We start from the raw sequence: 21267 nt of genomic DNA on the forward strand, positions 1-21267 counted from the left end.
TAGAATCATTTATGTGATGTGGTTTCTCATAACTACTAAAAAAAAGTTTCCAAGTTCTGTTTTTCATTATAACAAAAAAATAATAATAATAATTAACAAATAAAGTTTTCAAATATTTAAACCATTTCATGACTTATGGGTCACCTTGTACATATAGTGCTATGGCGACTGATATTTTTTCATATTATCTGGAAACTGCTCTAGAAATTAAATTTACTTTTTCAGGCCTTTAGTAAGTGGGGCAATCTAACACTTGTAATGAAATTCATCTCCCATATGTTGACATTCATAAATATGTGTCCACAGCCTGTTGGTAAGAGAGTGGTGGTGATGTTAATCACTTAGCTAACTACAACCTTGATTTCTGAGAAACCAAGTTTCTGATAGCATACTGGGCTTGTATCTTTATCATGAGGTGTTTTGGTATTGTACCAATATATTTGAAAGATACACTTCTACATTTGGAGGACCATCTGATGATCATTTATAGTGGATTATTTTAGTGTTCAGTTAGTCAAATGATTTCCAACCCCCACTGATTTGAATACTCATCAGAGACCAAGTTAAATCTCAGAATATCAGTGAGAGACTAAAATTAATATAACAGAGAGATTGCTAAGGCTTGGCAAACAAACATTTTGGTTTTTACTAGACTAATGAAAAAAGCAGGTTAAAGTCTTAAAACTGCTTTGTATTTTAAGGTTTCAAACTAAGGAAACTCAAAATAGTAGCCCTAATGAGGATTGTATTTTCATCTAATAGAGTGCAGTACTGAGGCAGCAGATAACAAAGAAGATGAAAAGACTTTTATACTATCACTATCAAAAATTTATTTATGAGAACGAATGGTTTGTTTTTGTTTCATTCAGAAAGTTGATTAAAATGTATAGTTATGTGAATCCATACAACTTGTTGATTTTAATATATATTATATATTGTGTGGGTAGTGCATAGTGTTCGTGTAAGCGCCTGATAAGATAAGTGTTATTTTCAGTTATCGTTGATAAATTGACTTAATATTGCATAGTTTTGTTTGCCTTGCGTATCTTATTGCATCTGTTTGTGTGTTTTTGGTGTGTTATAATTTGATAAAATATGTTGCAAGCAAGTATGGCTCCAGTACGAAGGAAAATGGCGGCCAGTAATGATGGTTCGCCATCTTTATCAAAGAACAGTAATATAAAAGAGATGATTCAGTGTACTAGCTGCGAAATGTACGCTTTGCAGAGTGCAGTCGGAGTGTGGTTAGACGATAATAAAGGAGTGAATGTGTGGAAAATGTAGGGAGAATGAGGAATTGAAGTGTATTTCGGATCGTGAGTGTGATATTTTTGTCAAACTTCAGAATGAAGAAAATAGGGATATGACAAGAAACGGCGAGGTTGTACCAGAGAATTCTGAGAGTGTGAATGATAGTATTAATGGTTTTACAGAGAATAAAAAAGATGAGATAGATGCAATGAGTGAGATCGCGTTGTTAAATGGTGCGATACAAAGGGCAAAACAACAGCTAGAGCATATGAGCAAAAGTCGACTGAATGAACCAGCCAGTAATAAAAAGTATGACAGGAAAAATAGACGTATGAGTGTGAACATGAACAAAATGAAGGATATAGTGCTGTATGGAGACTCGTTAGTACGAGGTGTGTTAGTAGAGGATTTGACAAAATCGTACCAACCTAGTGCGACCATAAAGGATGTGACTGAGTCTATTAGAGAGCAAAAGGAAAGGGTGAAAGAAATGATTGTCGTGGCAGGTACGAATGATTTGAAAGGAGAGAAAATGGAAATGATAGAAGACCTGAATGAATTGTTTGAGGTAGCAAAAGAAAAGAGTGAGAGAGTCAGAATGATTAGTCTTTTGCCACAGTATGACAGTGAAATGTTTAAAAGGAGGGCCATAATTGCGAATGACTTTATGCGTGGGTTATGTATGACGAGTAGTGTGGAATTTGTGGACGTGTGGAGTGAGTTTGATGGGCGAAAGGATCTATATAAGATGGATGGCTTGCATTTGAATGGTTACGGTGTAAGGAGACTTGAGAAAGTGTTGCTGAATGTAGTGGATGTGCAAATTCAGGGAAACTAGATTTATTAATGGGGGGGAGTAGATATACAGTCCTTAGGGAGGCAGTTGAATGTAAGAATGAATATAATATGCCCGAGCAAATAAGGACAACAAATCAGAGTGGGATAGTTAATATAAGGCATCAAGGTAGGGTTGGGGCTAATGGAGGTCTTTAAATTCATGTACACTAATGCTAGGAGTATTAGGAACAAGAAGGAAGAGTTTTTGGCCATGGTTGGCACTTCCAGACCACGGGTTATTGGTATTAGTGAAACATGGCTGACTGTAGATGATATAGCTAGTGGGATTGAATGTGATGGGTATAGTGTGTTCAGGAATGACAGGGAGAATAAAATGAGGGGAGGAGTATTGTTGATGATAGCTGATGAGCTGCAGCCAAGTAGAATAGAAGTTGAATTGCAGGATAGAGAAAAGAGCACATTTGAGGCCATTTGGTGTGAGATTGTAGCTAGCAGAACTAAATATTCAATTGGGTGCTGCTATAGACCAGGTGATGGAAAAGATGGTGGTGACAATATGCACAAGCAAATAGAAGAAATGAGTGGAAGGAGGGTGATTATTATGGGAGATTTCAACTATGGTCTCATTGATTGGAGTGAGGAGAGGACACACGGGAGGAAGGAATTGGATTTTATGCGGTTATTGAGGGATAACTATCTGCGACAGCATGTAATGGAAAATACTAGGGGTCAGAGAGTGCTTGACCTAGTAATTACATCTGAGGATTTGGCTGTAACAAATATGACCACATTGCCACCACTTGGTGAGAGTGATCATAGGGTCTTGACTTGGGAGGTGGCTAAAGGTGTAGAATTTTCAATTAAGACATGGTACATGTGGAATTATCATGCTGGAAAGTATGACAAGCTTAGGAGTTTGATTGGTTCAGTGCCATGGTATGTACAACTGCAAGGACTAGAAGTTGATAGTGCATGGGAGGTAGTTAAGAAGTGTTTGCATGAAGCATTGGCTGACTGTATACCTAGAGTCCGAATAATAAATCAAGTAGGGGTTAAATGGATGAATAACAACATTAAGCTTGAGCTGCAAAAAAAGAAACAGCTATGGAGGGAATTTAAGGAGAAAGGTGACCAGCAGGCACATGAATGGTATAAAGCGCAGGCCAGAAGGGTAACGAGTGTGGTAAGAAAAGCAAAAAAGCATTACGAAAGAACATTGGCCATGCAGGCTAAAGAGAATCCTAAACAGTTTTTTAGATATGTAGCAAGTAAAAGGAAAAATGTACATGGCAGAATGATTTTAAAGAATGCCGATGGTAGGGAAGTAACTGAATCAGTTGATATAGTTGAGTTACTGAGTGAGCACTTTGCAAGGATATATCATCCAGGTGGTGACATTGCAGAAACGAATAAACCAGTAGATTATATTGAGTAGTCTATTGCATAACCTCAATGTCAATACATCTGTGGGATTGGATGGTATACCAGCTCGTTGTACGAGAAGGAGCTAAAGAATTGTCAGTACCCTTGACCATTTTGTTTAATTTGAGTCTCGGGTCTGGGTTAGTCCCGAGGGGGTGGAAAGAGGGGAAAATAGTTCCACTGCATAAAGGTGGTTCCAAGACTGCTGTTGTAAATTACAGACCGATTAGCATATCAGGAATCATTGTCAAGCTTAGAGAAATTAGTCAAGAAAAGAATACAGGATTGGATAGATGAAAATGGGATATTGTATGGGGGACAACATGGTAGATTATGCCTCAGTAACTTGCTCACGTTTTATAACACAGTGACGGCTGAACTGGATAGGGGTAATAATGGGTTTACAGTGATACTACTGGACCTTGCCAAGGCCTTTGATAGGATACCACATGGAACCCTAATCAGTAAACTGGAGCAGATGCGGATAGATATAGGGTTGGTGAGATGAGGAGGGTGGTTGAAGGAGAGATACCAGAGAGTGGTTTACTCAGGAGTGGAGTCTAAAAGACGGCTTGTGACTAGTGCAGTGCCGCAGGGCTCTGTTCTTGGACCACTGCTTTTCAATTTGTTCATGAATAATATAGGCAAGGATTTGAGAGGAAGTGTTCACTTGTTTGCTGATGATGCAAAGTTGGGTAGAGCAATTTTGAGTGCAGAGGATGTCAAAATTTTACAGGATGATTTGGATAGTTTGGAGGACTGGGCTAGGAAAAATGGATGTCAATTTAATGTGACAAAGTGTAAGGTTATGCACTTTGGGGTGAAAAGAATAGCAGCAGTATATCGCATTGGTAGAACCGTACTCCAGGAGATTGATGAGGCCAGGGATTTGGGAGTGTTGGTGGATAGGGAATTGAAGTTTAGGGGGCACATTGCAAAAGTGACTAAAACAGCTCGCCAAATCACTGGGCTTCTGAAAAATACTTGAACATGCAGAGACAAACAAGTTGTTATTCCTCTGTATCGAACCTTGATAAGACCCCATCTGGACTACTGTGCCCAGTTATGGGCACCAGGGTTTCTTTGTGATGGGGAGGAAGTGGAGAGGATCCAGAGACAGGTGACCAAGATGATAGCAGGTCTGTGGAATGAACCTTATGAGAATAGGTTGAAGATTTGTGGGTTACAGAAATTGGTCAATAGGCGATGAGGGGTGATATGATTGAGACATTCAAATTACTGAAGGGTTTCTATAAAATTGATCCAGAAGATATTTTTGAAAATATGACTGGTGGTGGGAGGACTAGGGGCCATGCATGGAAGCTGGGCAAGAGCGTAGTTGACAAGGGTGTTAGAGCTAGGTTTTTTACTTAGAGAGTGGTGAATGAGTGGAATAAGCTTCCAGAGTCTATTGTGGGTGCTACGACCCGAATGAGTTCAAGGCAAGGTATGATAGATACTCTGTGAATGTCGAATAATTGTTCTTGACATGATGTTAGGGCCTCCCTCGATGAGTCTGTCGACTCCTTGGAGTTGCCCGGAACAATAATAATTATTATCTTCTGAAGGATTATCACTGCATTGATTCAGCATGGAAAAGATCAAGGTAAATAATTTTGATTTTTTTTTTTTTTCTTTCTAGGCTTGGACGAACTTGTTTTACCCGTCTAAAGGAAAAGAGGGACTATCTTAAGCATAGAAGGAATGTATCTTGGATTTATCTTTCCAGATTGTCTGCTGTAAAAGAATTTGCCTTTATGAAGGTAAGACTGAGGATAGCTAACATGAGAGATGAGAGTTTGTCTATTTTTTTATGCATTTAGAACATCCGAGTTCAGTGTAATAACTTGAGCTTTGCACAGCCTCCGGTTTTATCTAGCAAACAGCAGAGGTTTTATTAAGATCACGAATTTTGATCAGGATAAAGTCAGAAATTTAGCTATGGTTAAACACTTCTGCTGTTTTCAAGGTTTTTGTCAATTTCATTCATTAATACTTCTGATGGACCAAGGGTATAAGAATGCTGCTCTGAAAACTACACATGATTTTATGATTTCAATTCTTCATTAAGCAAGGTGGTAGTATCATGCCTGGTACATGAAATCATTGACTGTTTTATCTGACTCACACAGAACAGAACAGAACCAGTTAACAAATTGTTATCAACTAATTTTGTTCTGTGAGCTTTAATCTGTGTTATAATATGCATATGTTTATAAATAAAGAATGCATATGTTTTATGAATAAAAATGGGGTTAAAAGAGCTAGCATTGGAGATAGACTAGAATGTAAATTATCCAAATAGCTAGTATTTTTGTTGAATAAATATTGGTGTACTGAAGAATTCTGTGAGATTGGCCAATTAGGGTATGTCTATGGTCCTCCAAGCTTAATATACTTAAATTTAAGAAGAAAGTTCATTTCATTAGAGAGGACATAAAGTTGGAAACTTGGTTCTTTTTGGAGACTTAAATTAGCAGTGTAGGAAATAAATCAGAAACTTTATGGAATGTTCTGAGAAAGTTTGGAGAAAAGAGCAGAGCTAATAATAATGCTATGCAGATGCTGGATTTCAGTTGAAAAATTGGACTAGTCTGTGGTCCAGTGTAAACTCACACATGCATTCACGTGAAGAATGCAGTAAATAACAGTAATCTTAATAATGTTATTGTTAGCAGTGATATCACCAGACTGGTTTAGAATATACAGGATATTTGAAATGAGAAGTGATTATCACCTTGTTTTGAGTAGAATAAAAGTGAACATGAGTTTGAAAAAGAATCATTTAAGCAGCTTCTCAGAGGTGAACTGTGGTTAGATAGATAATGTTAGTGCTTCTGAGACCTCTGATTTGGATACAATCTAATATTTAATATAGTTACCACATGAAGACAACTATTAATTGTTTAAAAAATTACTAATTTAACTCTTTGCTAATTTTTTATCTTGTAGTGCACTTCCTCAAAAGAATGAGATAAATTACTTGGCAAACTCATCATCAAGTTCCTGATATGTACCCTCAAGGGGTGTTCAGGATATTATGATAGTACTACATGAAAAACTTATATCATTCCAAACTTCCTATCAACGATTTTCCTCCAAATTAATCTGTTATCTGTCAAGACTCCAATATTATCTGATCTCATATTTGTGTCTTCTAAGGCACTTTTTACTGTATCAATCCACCTATATCTTGGTCTTCCTCTGGGTCTTTTTCCTGCCCACTTGGCAGAGAACACTTGTTTTGCTAATCTTTCCTCTCCCATTCTGTTTAAGTGACCATACCACCTGAGATTAGCTCTGCTAATGCATTCCTGGATGCTGACAATGTCATGTTCTTTCCTAATATGCTCATGTTTAATATGATACTGCCATTGATGCCATCTATTGGCTCCACTAATCTTTCTCAGAACTATCATATCACACTAAAAACAGACGTAATAACCACGGTAATGACTATTTAATTCGTAAATATTTCATCCCAAGTATCTTGGGACATCATCAGTACAGTAGTTTAAACAATGCTAGGAATAACATACAGTTAGGGCGAAATATTGAAATATTTACGAATTAAATAGTCATTACTGTGGTTATTATATAACGAAACCTGTGGTGATGAATTCACCACAGGTTTCGTTATATAAAAATATCATATCACAGATCTCCAGTGTTTGTTCAAGTGTTTTATTTCTAACCCAGTTCTCAGATCCATAAGTTAAAATTGGTTTGAACACTGTCTTGTATACAGCTAATTTAGTGTTTTGATTAATTTCTCTTTTATTCTGTATTTATTCATTTGACTTCCTACCATACCTACTTTGTTGATTCTGTTGTCTATTTCCATATTTAATTTACCATCTTCTAAAAATTGTGCCTAAGTAGCTGAAATGTTTGACTTGCTCTATAGGTTCTTGATTCACGGTACAGTGGATATTTTCAATGTTTCTGCTTATTTTCATTATCTTTGTCTTTTTATTGCTGATTTTCATACCAAATTTATTACAACAGTTACTCAATTTCGTTAGGTAATCTTGCAGATTTGTAATGGATTTATTTTAAAGTATAACATCATCTACATAAAGTAAAGAGCTGAGATTAACATCTCCAATTTTGATGTGAGGTTTAATACCACGTTCCTTCATAATGCAATCCATGTAGATAATGTACATCCTTGTCTGACGCCAGATTTGACATTAAACCATCTTCCTGTACTTCCTTGAAATAATGCCCCATTGACACCATACTATTACTGTAGTGTTTTTGAATAGCTTTTCTCTTGGCATCTTGTCATGTGCCATTTGCAGGTCTACAAAACTTAAATATAGATCTTTGTTAATAAAGAGAAAATTGATCCTGACAGCCTCTATTTGTCCTGAATCCAACTTGTTCTTAACCAAGCTTTCCTTACACAATCCTTCTCAACTGTTTCTCAAGTATACTTGCATAAACTTTATCAGGAACACTTAGTGCAGAAATACTTCTCAACTGTTTCTCAATTATACTTGCATAAACCTTACCAGGAACACTCAGCAGGGAAATACCTCTGTAATTCTCACATTCAGTTTTATTTCCCGTTTTATATATATGAGTACTATGAGAGCTCTACTCCAATCATCTGGAATTTGTTCCTCTGTCCAGGCTTTCTGAACAAAGGGACAAATTGCATTCAATAGTTATTCTTTTACATCCATTCTTTCTTTTGCTTGCAGCATAACGATAAAATTCTTTTGGATTGCCTTTAGCTTCCATGGTCAATTTCTTTTCATACTCTGGTTTTGCTTTCCTCAAAATACTCGTTACTTTTCTGGCCTGATCTTTGTATATTTCATAGCTCCTCTCACTGTTATTCTTGTGATATTTTGCTTAATAAGATTGCGCATCCATTTCACTCCCAATCTATTTATTCTTCAAACACTAGGGATACATTCAGATACTGCCCCTCATTCAAGCACTTTTTCAAAGATTTCCATGCATTGCTGACATTTTTTCCATTCAGTAACTGATAGTATGGGGCCAAAGATAGTATTCTCCTAAGTTGATCATAATTTCTAGTTTTTTAGTTAGCATGTAACCTGTTCTAATCAGAGCATGAACACAATTAGATACTTTGCAAGAAAGCACAGCATGATCACTGTTACCAACTGGTGGTAAAATAGCCATATTCTTGACAGAAACCCCCTTTTGATACTCTGAGCAAATCCAACAGTCTTTGACCTCGAGTTCTTTCACATGCTGCTTGAGAAAGCTGTCTCACAACAATTCAATCTTTCTTATCATGAGATTTCTCTTCTACCCAATCAATGTTTGGAAAATTAAAGTCACCCATAATAATCGCTCGTTTGGTACCCATAAGGCTATATTGGCCATGCATTGCTTTGTCCCTCGCAGCTGAGCTGCCAGGTCTGTAGCAACACCCACCATATATTTCATTCTCTTAACCTCCACTTCACACCAGATAGACTCAAAGTCACTGCTACATAGGACATCGTTACCGTCATTGTTTTCTCGTGTTTCTACCCTGAGTGGACTTAAGTCATCTGATATCATTAATAGTACTCTATCTCTTCTGTTATTCCTAATAATAGTATATCCATTACTCTCAATCCCAGTTACCATATCTGATTATGATAGCCAGGTTTCACTAATACCAACAATCTTAGGCCACATCATATTCAATAAAACAACAAACTCAACCCCTTTGTTTCTGATGCTCCTGGCATTTGTGTATAGACATGATAAATTACCACCTAGCTTATTCTTATAATTAGATATGCAATCTATTTGGTCTTGTTCTAGAACATTCTCTCTTCCCTCCTCAGAACATACTCAAATGGTCTGAACCCAAATTATATTTTCCCACTCCTTTGCCACATACATAACCATGTTCGTAGACATTCACATCTTTATCACGTTTGTATACCATAGCTGAACTTTCACTCAAATTTTTTTTGTCAGGCTGGTATGGTCGAATGGATAGTCTGCTCTCCAACCTAGTCACCGGGTTTTTTAGAAATCGATGATTTTCTTTATGCAGTGTGCAAACACTTTCTTGCTTTTTGGTAGCTTGGATTGGCATGAAAGAGGACTGTATTTGACCTCTGGAGGAGGGTTTCTGACTGGAGATCTAGAAAGAGATCTTAAAAATATCTTTCTAGATCTCATTGAGACCACAGATGCAGATGAATCATGTTTTACGTTCAAAATTTGTTCACTACATGTGAAATTGCTTCCCATTCCTGAAGGTCACCTTCACATTTAGTATTTATTACAATATTTATTCTTTCCTTTATTTATAAGACATAAGGAGTTTTTGTAGATTTCTTACCTCTATCACAGGTCAGAAGACCCTTTCCCGCAGAAACTTCGGTGTTTACTCCAGCAGCAGACATACCATAATTCTTTTTATACCTTTGTAAGTATATTATATATTTTGCAGCCTGGTTCACCAAATTGCTAGTGTATCTGCTCTTCAACCAACATACTGCAGATTTGAATCTCACTCTAGGCATGGATATTTGAGATTGTCTTTAGGTAGGAGATGAATTTCATTACATCAGTTTCCAGATTATGTAAGAAATAAATAAGTATTTAGATATAAAAATAGACAAAAAAAAAGCCTTACCTCAACCATAGTAATAATGTACTATATAGGTTTACAACTTTTTGTGGGTGGGAGTAACAAAAAAAGCTGACCTAGTCATCAGCTCATCCTTGTTCATTTGATAAGTGGTTAAACTTCATTACTGAATGAGCTAGTGTTTAAACTGATTATTAAAATTTTAGATGAGGATGAAAAGTTCAGAATTCCTGCTTAGTTTCCTCTGTGCTTCCTATGGGCATAGGCAACTAAGCAGGAATTCTAAACTTTTATTTGTTTTATTTCATGTCATTACTACACCATCATCGAATTCCTGAATATACAAATTTCTGTACACCCCCTAAGGGTACCCTCAGGGGGTATATAGGATATCTTGATAGTACTACATGAAAAAAAGTAATATCATTACTAACTTTCTATCAACAATTTTCCTCCAAATAATCTGCTATCTGTCAAGATCCTAATATCATATGTTATATTTCGGTCTTCTAATGCACTTTTTGCTAAATCAATCCATGGAATATTGTCTTTTCCTGCCATCCTGGCAAAGAACACTTATATTGCTAACCTTTCCTCTTTCATTCTGTATAAGTGCCCATACCACCTGAGGTTATTAAATTATTTCAGGAAATTACAACGTATACTAAATATTAATTAAAAGAAAATTTAATCAATACTTCCTATATTTCAGCAATGTTACATTGTCATCTTAATGGGAACATAATACTATAAGTGCACGCAGGCACTAACAACGAGCAAATGAGCCCGAAGAAAGTAACTAACATTGTTCCTAGAGTCCTAAAGGTGTCCTTTAGCAGGCTAAATTGGGTTGTCTTGGCTGTTGGGCTGATATTCTCATGTTGCAAGCTTCCCAAATTTGGGACAGTCTCATGCACCCAAATTTGTTGAGGTTTGGGAAGTTTTTAGAGCTGAGGCTGATTCCACGAACAATCTTTCGTATTTATATTTGCTGCAGTGTAGTAAAGTGCTTTCTTCTGTCGTATTCTGTGGCAGGTATGCAGAGCATGATCCACAAGCCCAGAATGGCTATATTGGTGAAACCGGATGTGGTCTTTGTGTTTGGATATCCTGATATTAGCTGTTTGGCCATAGGACAGTTTACAGCTGCAAGGGGCCTGGTATGTGCCAGGTAGGTATAGGAGAAGTGGCTGGTCTTTGGTGGAGTGGATAAGGAATGCCAATTTCTTATAAAGTTTGTAACAGGTAGTCAGGTTATATTTCTTTAGGATTTTGGTTAACTTTTCAGAGGTGCCCTGGATGTAAGGAATGGTGATAGATTTAGTATAATTCTTGTTATGAAAGAGGTGGTTGTGGTTAACTGGTTTTAATATTTTCTGGATTTTTTGGGGATTGTAGCCATTGGTTTAGTTCAGTGGTTAGGACATTGTCATCTGAACAGATTAATTTTGCCCTGTTATATAGGGTTTTTATAATCCTATATTGTTGTGAGCAGGGGAGGGGGGGGGGGGGAATGCTGGTGAATGTATCTGTATGGGTTGGTTTTCTGCAAACAGAGAAAGCTAAGGATCCATTAGCCTGGTGTGTAATCAGAGCATCTGGGAAAGGAAGACTGTTATTTTTTTCTTTTTCCAAGGCGAACTGGATTCTGGGGTGTTGGTTGTTTAAGTGTGTTAAGTAGATGTGGAGTGTATCTGAGCCATGTGGCCAAATAGCGAACACATCATCCACGTAGCATAGCCAAACAGTGGATTTTTGTGGGGCCGAGTTTAAGGCTTTTCTTCAAAAGTCTCCATAAAGAAGTTGGGGTGGAGTGGTGAACCCATGGCTGTCCCCTCTATCTCTTTGTAGAATTTTCCTTGACAAACGAAATAACCTAAGTTCATTGTGAACTGAAATAGGACTGAGATATCGGGAGGAAATTTGGCTTGGATGAGCTCTAAGGTATCTTTGAGTGGGACATTCTTGAATAGGGAGGAGACATCAAAACTGACCATTATGTCAGTGTGTTGGAGGGAGAGGTTTTCTATATGGGCTAAGTTTTTTGTGTGTGATGGTGTGTTGCCAGTATAGTGTGTTGAGCCCTTTGGCTAAATGTTTGGTTAATTTGTATATGAGGGAATCGATGCCTCCACAATGAGACATAATGGCACATTTTGTTTATGAATATTTGGTAGTTCATATATTGGGGGGGGGGTCTAGAGTTAAAAGCCTTTAGTTTTTTAGTAACCTCCTCAGGCCAAGAAGTAACTTTCTTAAGGAGCCTTGGAGTATTCCGATTTGGGAGCTAGTGGGATTGTATTCAGTAGGGATGCAGGTAGACTAATCTAACAATAAAGAAATAAGCTTACCTATAGTCTATTTGGTTGAAAACCACAGTGGCATTTCCCTTATGTGCTTTGGTGATTACTATTACTCTGTTGTTCTTAATTTCTTGTAGAGCTTTATATTCCTCCTTGGACTACATCTGGTTTCACCAATATGACCATTCTGGGATTGTATTCAGTTGGATTTTGGTTGCATACCTGCCACAGAATACAATGGAAGAAAGCCACTTTACTACACCGCAGCAAATATAAATACAAAAGATTGTTCATGGAATCAGCCTCAGCTCTAAAAAACTTCCCAAACCTCAACAAATTTGGGTGCATGAGACTGCTCCAAATTTGGGAAGCTTGCTTCATGAGAACATCAGCGCAGCATCCAAGACAACCCAATTTAGCCTGCTAGGTGGCAACTTTAGGACTCTAGGGACAACGTTAGTTACTCTCTTCGGCCTCATTTGTTCATTGTTAATGCCTGTGTGCACTTATCATAGTATTATGTTCCTATGAAGATGGCAATGTAACATTGCCAAAATATAGGAAGTATTGATTCAAGTTTTCTTTTAATTAATATTTAGTATACCTTGTAATTTCCTGAAATAATTTAAGTCATGTGTTACCAACGTATAAACTTATCAACAAGAATCACCTGAGATTAGCTCCTAACAGTATTAAGTTCTTTTCCAATGTCATCATTTTTAATGTTACTGCCATTGATGCCATCTGCTTACTCCCCTAATCTTTCTCAGAACTCTTGTATCAGTGGTCTCTAGTTTTTTTGATCATGTGTTATATTTCTAACCTAGCTATCAGATTCATAAGTTGTTAATATTGGTTTGAACACTGTCTTGCATATAGCTAGTTTTGTGTTTTGACTAATTTCTCTCTTTATTCCATAACAATTTATTCAGTTGACTCCCTACCATACCAGCCTTGTTAATTCTGTTGTTTCCATATTTGACTTTGATTAGATTATTCTTTGTATGTGTTCTGTAGTCGATTTTGCTCTCTCTCTCCCCCTCCACCCCCCTCTTTTTCTAAAATGCCCTCCAAAACAGTGATAAATAAAAATTCACCACTATTTTAAAAGGTAAATTTAATTTTAAAAAATCAATATAATATTGAATTTTTATAAGCTGATTTATATTGATAATAGTAGGGAAAGATAAAGTAATTTAGCAAACTTATGTGGCATTCACAGAATTTTCCTTGACTGTAATGGAATTTTTGGAGTCCAGTTTTATTTAGTTGAAGGGCTAATATAATTTTGTAATTTATCTGATTACAATAATCTGTCACCTTTCAAGACTCAAATATTATCATAAATTATATTCACTTTATTTATATATACATATTTTATATAAATATGGAGGTGTCTGGAAAGTTCTAATAAACATGTAGAACAAAAATGATATTAAAGCAACTAATATAACCACAGGAAAGAACATACTAGTAGCAGAGTTGATTCAAGTAGATCATCCTTGTTTTTAAAAGTTGAATAATATAGCTAATCCTTGTTAAAGATACCAAGCTATTTTAAACCTGGTTTTACTCCATTTCCCAAGTAAGCAAACAGACAAGTAAGTCAAGTTTGCGCTTGCAAGTATTGCAAGTCTAGGTGACCCCACACCTAGTGTAAGTCAAGGCAACTCATGGTAAAGGTGGATAAAGATCTGATCACTATTCTTAATATTTACCCTTAATGCAAAGCACATCTCCTGGAGGAGATGTATGATGCTATGTATTAAAGGCAATGGGGCCACTATCCAGACCGGTTTCGACCTTTATTGAGGTCTCATCAGTGGGAGCCAGGCTAGAAATACCAAGATTTGACAATTGACATTTATGTCTTTAGGGGTGAAGCAAAATGCTTTTCATATTCCCTGCTATCTGTTGTGGTTACAGTGAGGGTAAAATTTATGAGGTAGTTTGCTCGCCCTGAATGAGCATGGAGATTATGCATCATTATAAGAGGCTAATATAGCTTTTGGTCTTCTATATTTGAATATGTCCGTTGCCTCGTATGCTGCAGCTTGCTGAACCAAATCGTTGGGATGTATCGACGTCTTTAGGAAAAACTTGGATGCTAAGGATTGTAGAAAAGAGAAAATATAGGGAATATTTGTGTCTCTATGGAGTTGATTGTTTGTAACATACCACGGGGCGTTCAGAATCATTCTCAAGCACTTGTTCTGCGCTCGCTGTATTTTGATAATGTTAGCATTAGCGGTGTCTCCAGGCTGGAGAGGCATAGGTGATTATAGGACGAATCGTCATCTGGTATAGTTGCAATTTGATTCTGTTGCTGAGCTTACTATTTCTATTAATTAGCGGATAAATCTGAACTATGGCTTTAGATGCCTTTGCGCATGCAGACTTGATGTGTTGGTTGAAAGATAGCTTTTTATCGAGAATTACACCCTGGTAATTTGTTTCTGTCTGCCAGGAAATTTTAGTATTGAATAGTAACACATCTCCTGCAGGAGACATTGGCCTTTTTGAGAAAAGAGCGGCTGAGCTTTTCAGGGGGTTGACTTCCAATCTCCACTTGGAGAACCAACCCTCCAGCTTTAGAAGGTTTTCTTGAAGCTTTCTGGTAATGAAATGAGGTCTGAGAGATCTGGTTAGTATTGCCGTATCGTCTGCATACAGGGCCAAAATGGAAGTCATCGGATTGTGTGGGATGTCTGACATGTATACAGAAAACAGCAATGGAGCCGGTAGAGATCCCTGTGGCACTCCAGCAAAGATATGGTGCTGGGACAATGTAGAACCGTTGATTTTAACTTGCATTGATCTATTCTGAAGAAATGAATGGATTAGATTAACCATTTTTAGTGAGGTACCAGCTGAGATAAGTTTGTGCAGGAGACCAAAATGCCAGATTTTGTCAAATGCTTTGGATAGGTCTAGAAAACAGCTCCTGTGCACTGGTGCCAGTTATAACTGGTGGTGATGTATTCGACAATTCTGTGGATTTGCTGGGTAGTACTATGGTGTTGCCAAAAACCAAACTGTTCTTCAGGGAGGATGTTTATGTCATTTACTGAGGACCAAGATTTTAGTAATACAGAGCTTATAAATATTTTACCAGAACAAGTTACCATAAGGTGTTTTAACCTTATTAAATAAAAATCTCAGGATGAGAGATAGACGTAGAAAGTATTTTACCTTGGGTATAATAAATGTTAAAGATACCAAGCTATTTTAAACCTGGTTTTACTCCATTTCCCAAGTAAGCAAACAGACAAGTTTGCTTGCTTGGGAAATGGAGTAAAACTTGCAATACTTGCGCTTGCAAGTATTGCAAGTCTAGGTGACCCCCACACGTAGTGCAAGTCAAGGCAACTCATGGTAAAGGAGTCTGTTTGCTTAATTGGGAAATGGAGTAAAACCAGGTTTAAAATAGCTTGGTATCTTTAACATTTATTATGCCCAAGGTAAAATACTTTCTACATCTATCTCTCATCCTGAGATTTTTATTTAATAAGGTTAAAACACGTTATGGTAACTTGTTCTGGTAAAATACTTATAAGCTCTATATTACTAAAATCTTGGTATTTCTAGCCTGGCTCCCACTGATGAGACCTCAATAAAAGTCGAAACCGGTCTGGATAGTGGCCCCTTGCCTTTAATACATAGCATCATACATCTCCTCCAGGAGATGTGCTTGGCATTAAGGGTAAATATTAAGAATAGTGATCAGAGCTTATCCACCTTTACCATGAGTTGCCTTGACTTGCACTAGGTGTGGGGGTCACCTAGACTTGCAAGCACAAACTTGACTTACTTGTCTGTTTGCTTACTTGGGAAATGGCGTAAAACCAGGTTTAAAATACTTGGTATCTCTTAACATTTATTATATTTATTATACCCAAGATAAAATACTTTCTATAGCTAATCCTTTCTTTCTCTGATTGTTATTGTCTATACAGTCAATATGACACTTATTCTTGTCTTGTTTCCATGTGAATTCTGCAATCTTTGTCACCTGACTTCTCTAATGACTCAAAAAATTTCCTTCATATTATAACTTTATGTGGGAACTACTGGCACAAATATGTTTTTTATTATCCACTGTTTCATTTTAATTTTCCTACATCACTCTACTTGATATTACCCGCCTTTCAAGTAGATCATCCTTGTTTTTAAAGTTGAATAATGTAGCTACTCCTTGCTTTCTCTGATTGTTATTGCCTTAATATAACATCTTATATTTGTTATTTAGAAGTGTTAACTATTTTTGTTTTCTTTGTTTTAGTAATGCCAGTTATGCTGACCTAGTAGTTGTATAATTCTTCTGCCATTTCATTTCCTTTGCATTGATACTTCTTATATTGATGGTGCTTATCTTTAATTATGTGATGAGTTGAAGTTGTTACATTACCTGACTTTTCAATGCTTGCCTTCGTTTCCTGAAGAAAAGGCCTTGTTTTGTGCCAGCTTCGTAAAACCTTGACTGACATAAAATCCGTTCATATTGCACCATCATTTTGTTTTGGTTTAAGCCAGTGGTCGCCAAAGGAGTCGATTGGGGGTCGACAGAAAAATATAAGACATCATTGTATGGGTAATATTTAATTCGGTTAACTTGGATTACCTCCATGACAAAAGACATGGAGGTATTGACAACGCAATTAAGAGTGAATCGTGGGATCAGTACCTCCATCTTACAGGTCCTATTCATGGACCTGTAAGGTGGAGTAAGGTCATGAAAATAGTTACTGAGGCCAATCAAGTAGGCCAAAATGACGTATTTACCAATAAACGGATGTTGGTGGTTCCTGCCGGCCGGCGTAGTGGGAGCGAGATTGCAACACGTGCGTGGTTTTATTTACTGATACTTACAAGTATTTGATCCCAGTCTCATTTTTGACATACAAGTGAGCGTTAATGTTCTAAAATTCATCAACATACATATTATAATTCAATCATTATTCATTCACGAACTAAACTTCTCTATGTTGAAGAGTTGAGCAGCGCTGGTAGTAATACCAGTAATTTATTAATATCACTAGTAATACCAGTGATATTGCTAGTAGTAGTAATAGTAATATAATAATATATACTATATTATACATACAATAAACACTGTAACTATAAAATAAACAATCTAAAAACTCACATAAGCGTCTTTTTTCGCTTGTCCTGTTATAATTACGTAATAGTAAAATAGAGGGGGTCGATAAAAAGTCAAGAAACTTTTGAAGGGGTTGACGGGCAAAGAACTTTGGCGACCCCTGGTTTAAGCCAATGCAGAATACCCTTTCTCATTGTTCAGCATCTGAGTAGGTAGATATCTATGGTCGGTTCTGCACATTCCTTAAAAGGCTATATGGAGGTGTCCTCCCAGTTATCTGGCTTTGAACCTTTAGCAGTTCCAATTTTGTCTCTGAGCTTAAAAGCAAAACATACTTCACATGACTTAAATAAAACTGTTTTGGTGATTTGAAAAATTTTATTCAGTATAGTATTGGCTCTGATATGCTCTCTTAATGATGTTGAAGTTTAAACTTTATGTATAAAAAGTTGATTTAAGCACTGACTGAAGTTACCTGTAAAGAACTCAGTACTTTTTTTTTCTTTTTTAAATTTTTAGGCTTTATATGATCTGGACTTCCCTGTTCCAAAGCCTATTGATTTTAACAGACACTGTATTGTAATGGAACTCATAAAAGGATATCCCTTGTAAGTTACTCATTTATTTAATCATTATGCCAATGTGCTCAGAAAGGTTGATTCTCCAACCATTCTGAGTTTATTTCACCTGTTTCTAATTATTATTTACTAATATTCCAGTTATGGAAGTCATGATTTCACTGAATTGAAAGTGATTAAGTGAGAGTATCACTCGATATTATTTTACAAAAATCATTCCATTGGTATTTGCAGCAACTATAAAAAAATTACTGTATTACGATCCATTTCTTGCATTTATATAACAATAATTAAATTGTTAATTATAGTAAAGAAGTAAACTGCTTATGCACATAAAAATATAAGTGGAAGCATTTCCACTTAAGCATTTAAAAAAATCCAACAATAAAAATAGTTATTGGGGGAGGGGGTGTGGAAGAAACTGGCATATAGAGAAATGGATGAACAAAGAATTATACTCTTTGATCAACACTTGCTTCTTAAAAAAAAAAAAGAATCGAGATGTTCATCTTAAGATAGATTGCATGATTGCATTATGTAGCAGTAAACATCAAAAATCTAAATTTTGTTCTGGCCACAAAAATGTGGCCAGAACAAATAATGCCAAACTTCAGTGAAGTTCATGTGGTCTACAACAACCAATCCTCTGCCCACAGTTTCACATTGATAGATCCTTTAGTAAGTAGTCTTGGATACATTTCCAGCGAACAGGCATTAAACCGTCAAACTTGACAAAAGTTCATAGGAGTGAACTAAGGTGATTAAAGATCAAGATATGGTACCCAAACCTTTGTGGTACTTGTAGTAGTTTAGCATAGTTCTAATCTTGGTAACATTCATTTTCATCTCTAATCTGCAAAATCCACTTTTCCTAATAAAATTCAAATTTCAACTTCTCCATATACTACTCATTTCCATATTTTCCATTCTTCTACTTTTAGTTTCAAGAATGGCATATGTACATATAATCTCCATCTTTGTTTTCTATAATAAATTTAGTTTAATCCTTTATCCAAGTGTGAGCAAACAAAGTTTGCACCTGAAAGTATCTTCAGGACTGGGGTATTTGTTTGCTCACACTTGGATAAAGGATTAAACTAAATTTATTATACTCTAACCAAGTGAAAAATAAACTTTCAACATCTTTGTTTTCTGTTTATACTAAAACTCCGAGAGACATGCTATGTCTGACAGTTTCCAACTTACAATTTTTTTTGATCTTTAGCTAAAAATCTGTCATATTCTATCATATTCATTTTCTGTCTGTCTCGATTTCCCATTGCACCAGTTATTCTGAACTTATTAATTTTGTTTCTTTAAATATTGATTTTGATGTTCGGAGCTCTTACTGGCTTTCCTTTTCTGGTATACTTCTCCAGCAAGCAGAGATGTCATCATCATCAAATTCCTGACATGTACCCTCAAGGGGTGTACAGGATATGATAGTACTACATGAAAAATTTCTATAATTACTAACTTCCTATCTACAATTTTCCTCCAAATCAGTCTATTACTTGTCAAGACGCCAATATTATCATTATCAGATCTTATATTTCTATCGTCTAAGGCACATTGTACCGTATCAATCCACCTATATCTTGGTCTTCCTCTGGGTCGTTTTCCTGCCAACCTGGCAGAGAACACTTGTTTTGCTAATCTTTCCTTGCCCATTCTGTTTAAGTGACCATACCACCTGAGATTAGCTCTGCTAACGTATTCCTGGATGCTGACAATGTCAAGTTCTTTCCTAATATCCTCGTTTTTAATATGATATTGCCATTGATGCCATCTGTTCATGCCCATAATCTTTCTCAGGACTCTCATATCTGCGGTCTCTAGTCTTTGGTCAAGTGTTTTACTTCTGACCCACCTCTCAGACCATAAGTTAAAACTGGTTTGAACACTTTTGTATACAGCTAATTTAGTGTTCTGACTAATTTCTCTCTTATTCCATATTAATTTATTCAGTTGACTTCCTACGATACCAGCTTTGTTGATTCTGTTGTCTATTTCCATGTTTAATTTACCATCTTCACTAAATATCGTGCCTAAGTAGCTGAAATGTTTTACTTGTTCCACAGGTTTCCCGTTCACAACACAGTTGACATTTTCAGCAGTTCTACCTATTTTCATTGTCTTTGTCTTTTTAATGCTGACCTTCATACCATATCTATTACAATAGTTATTCAATTTAGTCAGGGAATCTTGCAAACTTGTAGCGGATTTATTCAGAAGTATAACATCGTCTGCATAAAGCAAAGAGCTGACATTAACATCTCCAATTCTAATTTCATGTTTAATACCACTTTCCTTCTTAATGTGATCCATATAGATAATGAATAACATAGGGGATAATGTACATCCTTGTCTCACACCAAATTTAACATTAAACCATCTTCCTGTACATCCTTCAATTCTAACTGTTGACTTACAACTCAAATACAGACTAATTATTGCTTGATATAATGCCCCACTGACACCATATAACTGTAGCGTATTGAATAGCTTCTCTCTTGGCACCTTTTCATATGCCTTTTACAGATCGACAAAACTTAAATACAGATCTTTGTTATATTCCCATGCTCTCTCGACTATTTGTCGTAAAGTGAAGATCTGATTCTGACAGCCTCTATTTGGCCTGAATCCAGCTTGATCTTCACCAAGCTTTTCTTCCACAATTCTTCTCAACTGTTTCTCAAGTATACTTGCATAGATCTTGCCAGAAACACTCAGTAGGGAAATACCTCTGTAATTCTCACATTCAGTTTTATTTCCCTTTTTATATATGGGCACTATTAGAGCTCTACTCCAATCATCGGGAATTCATTCCTCTGTCCTGGCTTTCTGAACTATGCAGTGCAGCCACTGTAAGACTTTTATACCACCATACTTCAGCATTTCAGGTCAAATATCATCTACTCCTGCTGCCTTTCCACATTTCAAGCTTTTGATCGCTTTTTCTACTTCAAGTATGGATATGTATTCCTGACTGTATGCCTGTTGAGTGTTTTTTACCACTGTGCTATCACTGCTTGGATGTCTCCTTTCATTTAGCAATTTTTCGAAGTAATTACTCCATACTTCAAGGATATCTTTTTCTCCTGTTTTCATGTCACCTTTATCATCTCTAACCCCTTTTACAGCACTCTTTCCTCCATTTCTAAGCTTCTTCAACAACCTCCAGAATATCTTACCACCTTCTTGATATTTATTTTCTATGTTCTTCCCAAAGTCCTC

At 36.4% G+C, this 21267-nt stretch overlaps 1 protein-coding gene across 1 annotated transcript in view; it reads left to right on the forward strand.

The window, feature by feature from the left end:
* Positions 1 to 21267, forward strand: part of RIOK2 (RIO kinase 2) — a 130326-nt gene that overhangs the window by 73227 nt on the left and 35832 nt on the right. The window contains exons 5-6 of the mRNA XM_090405915.1: positions 5114 to 5234; positions 17972 to 18060. Coding sequence (XP_090262041.1) covers positions 5114 to 5234; positions 17972 to 18060 — 210 coding nt within the window. The remainder of the gene's footprint in view (positions 1 to 5113; positions 5235 to 17971; positions 18061 to 21267) is intronic.

The sequence above is a fragment of the Typopeltis vanoorti genome, chromosome 16, assembly GCF_054136105.1.
Source record: "Typopeltis vanoorti isolate ZY-2024b chromosome 16, IOZ_Tvanoo_1.0, whole genome shotgun sequence".
NCBI lineage: Eukaryota > Metazoa > Arthropoda > Arachnida > Uropygi > Thelyphonidae > Typopeltis > Typopeltis vanoorti.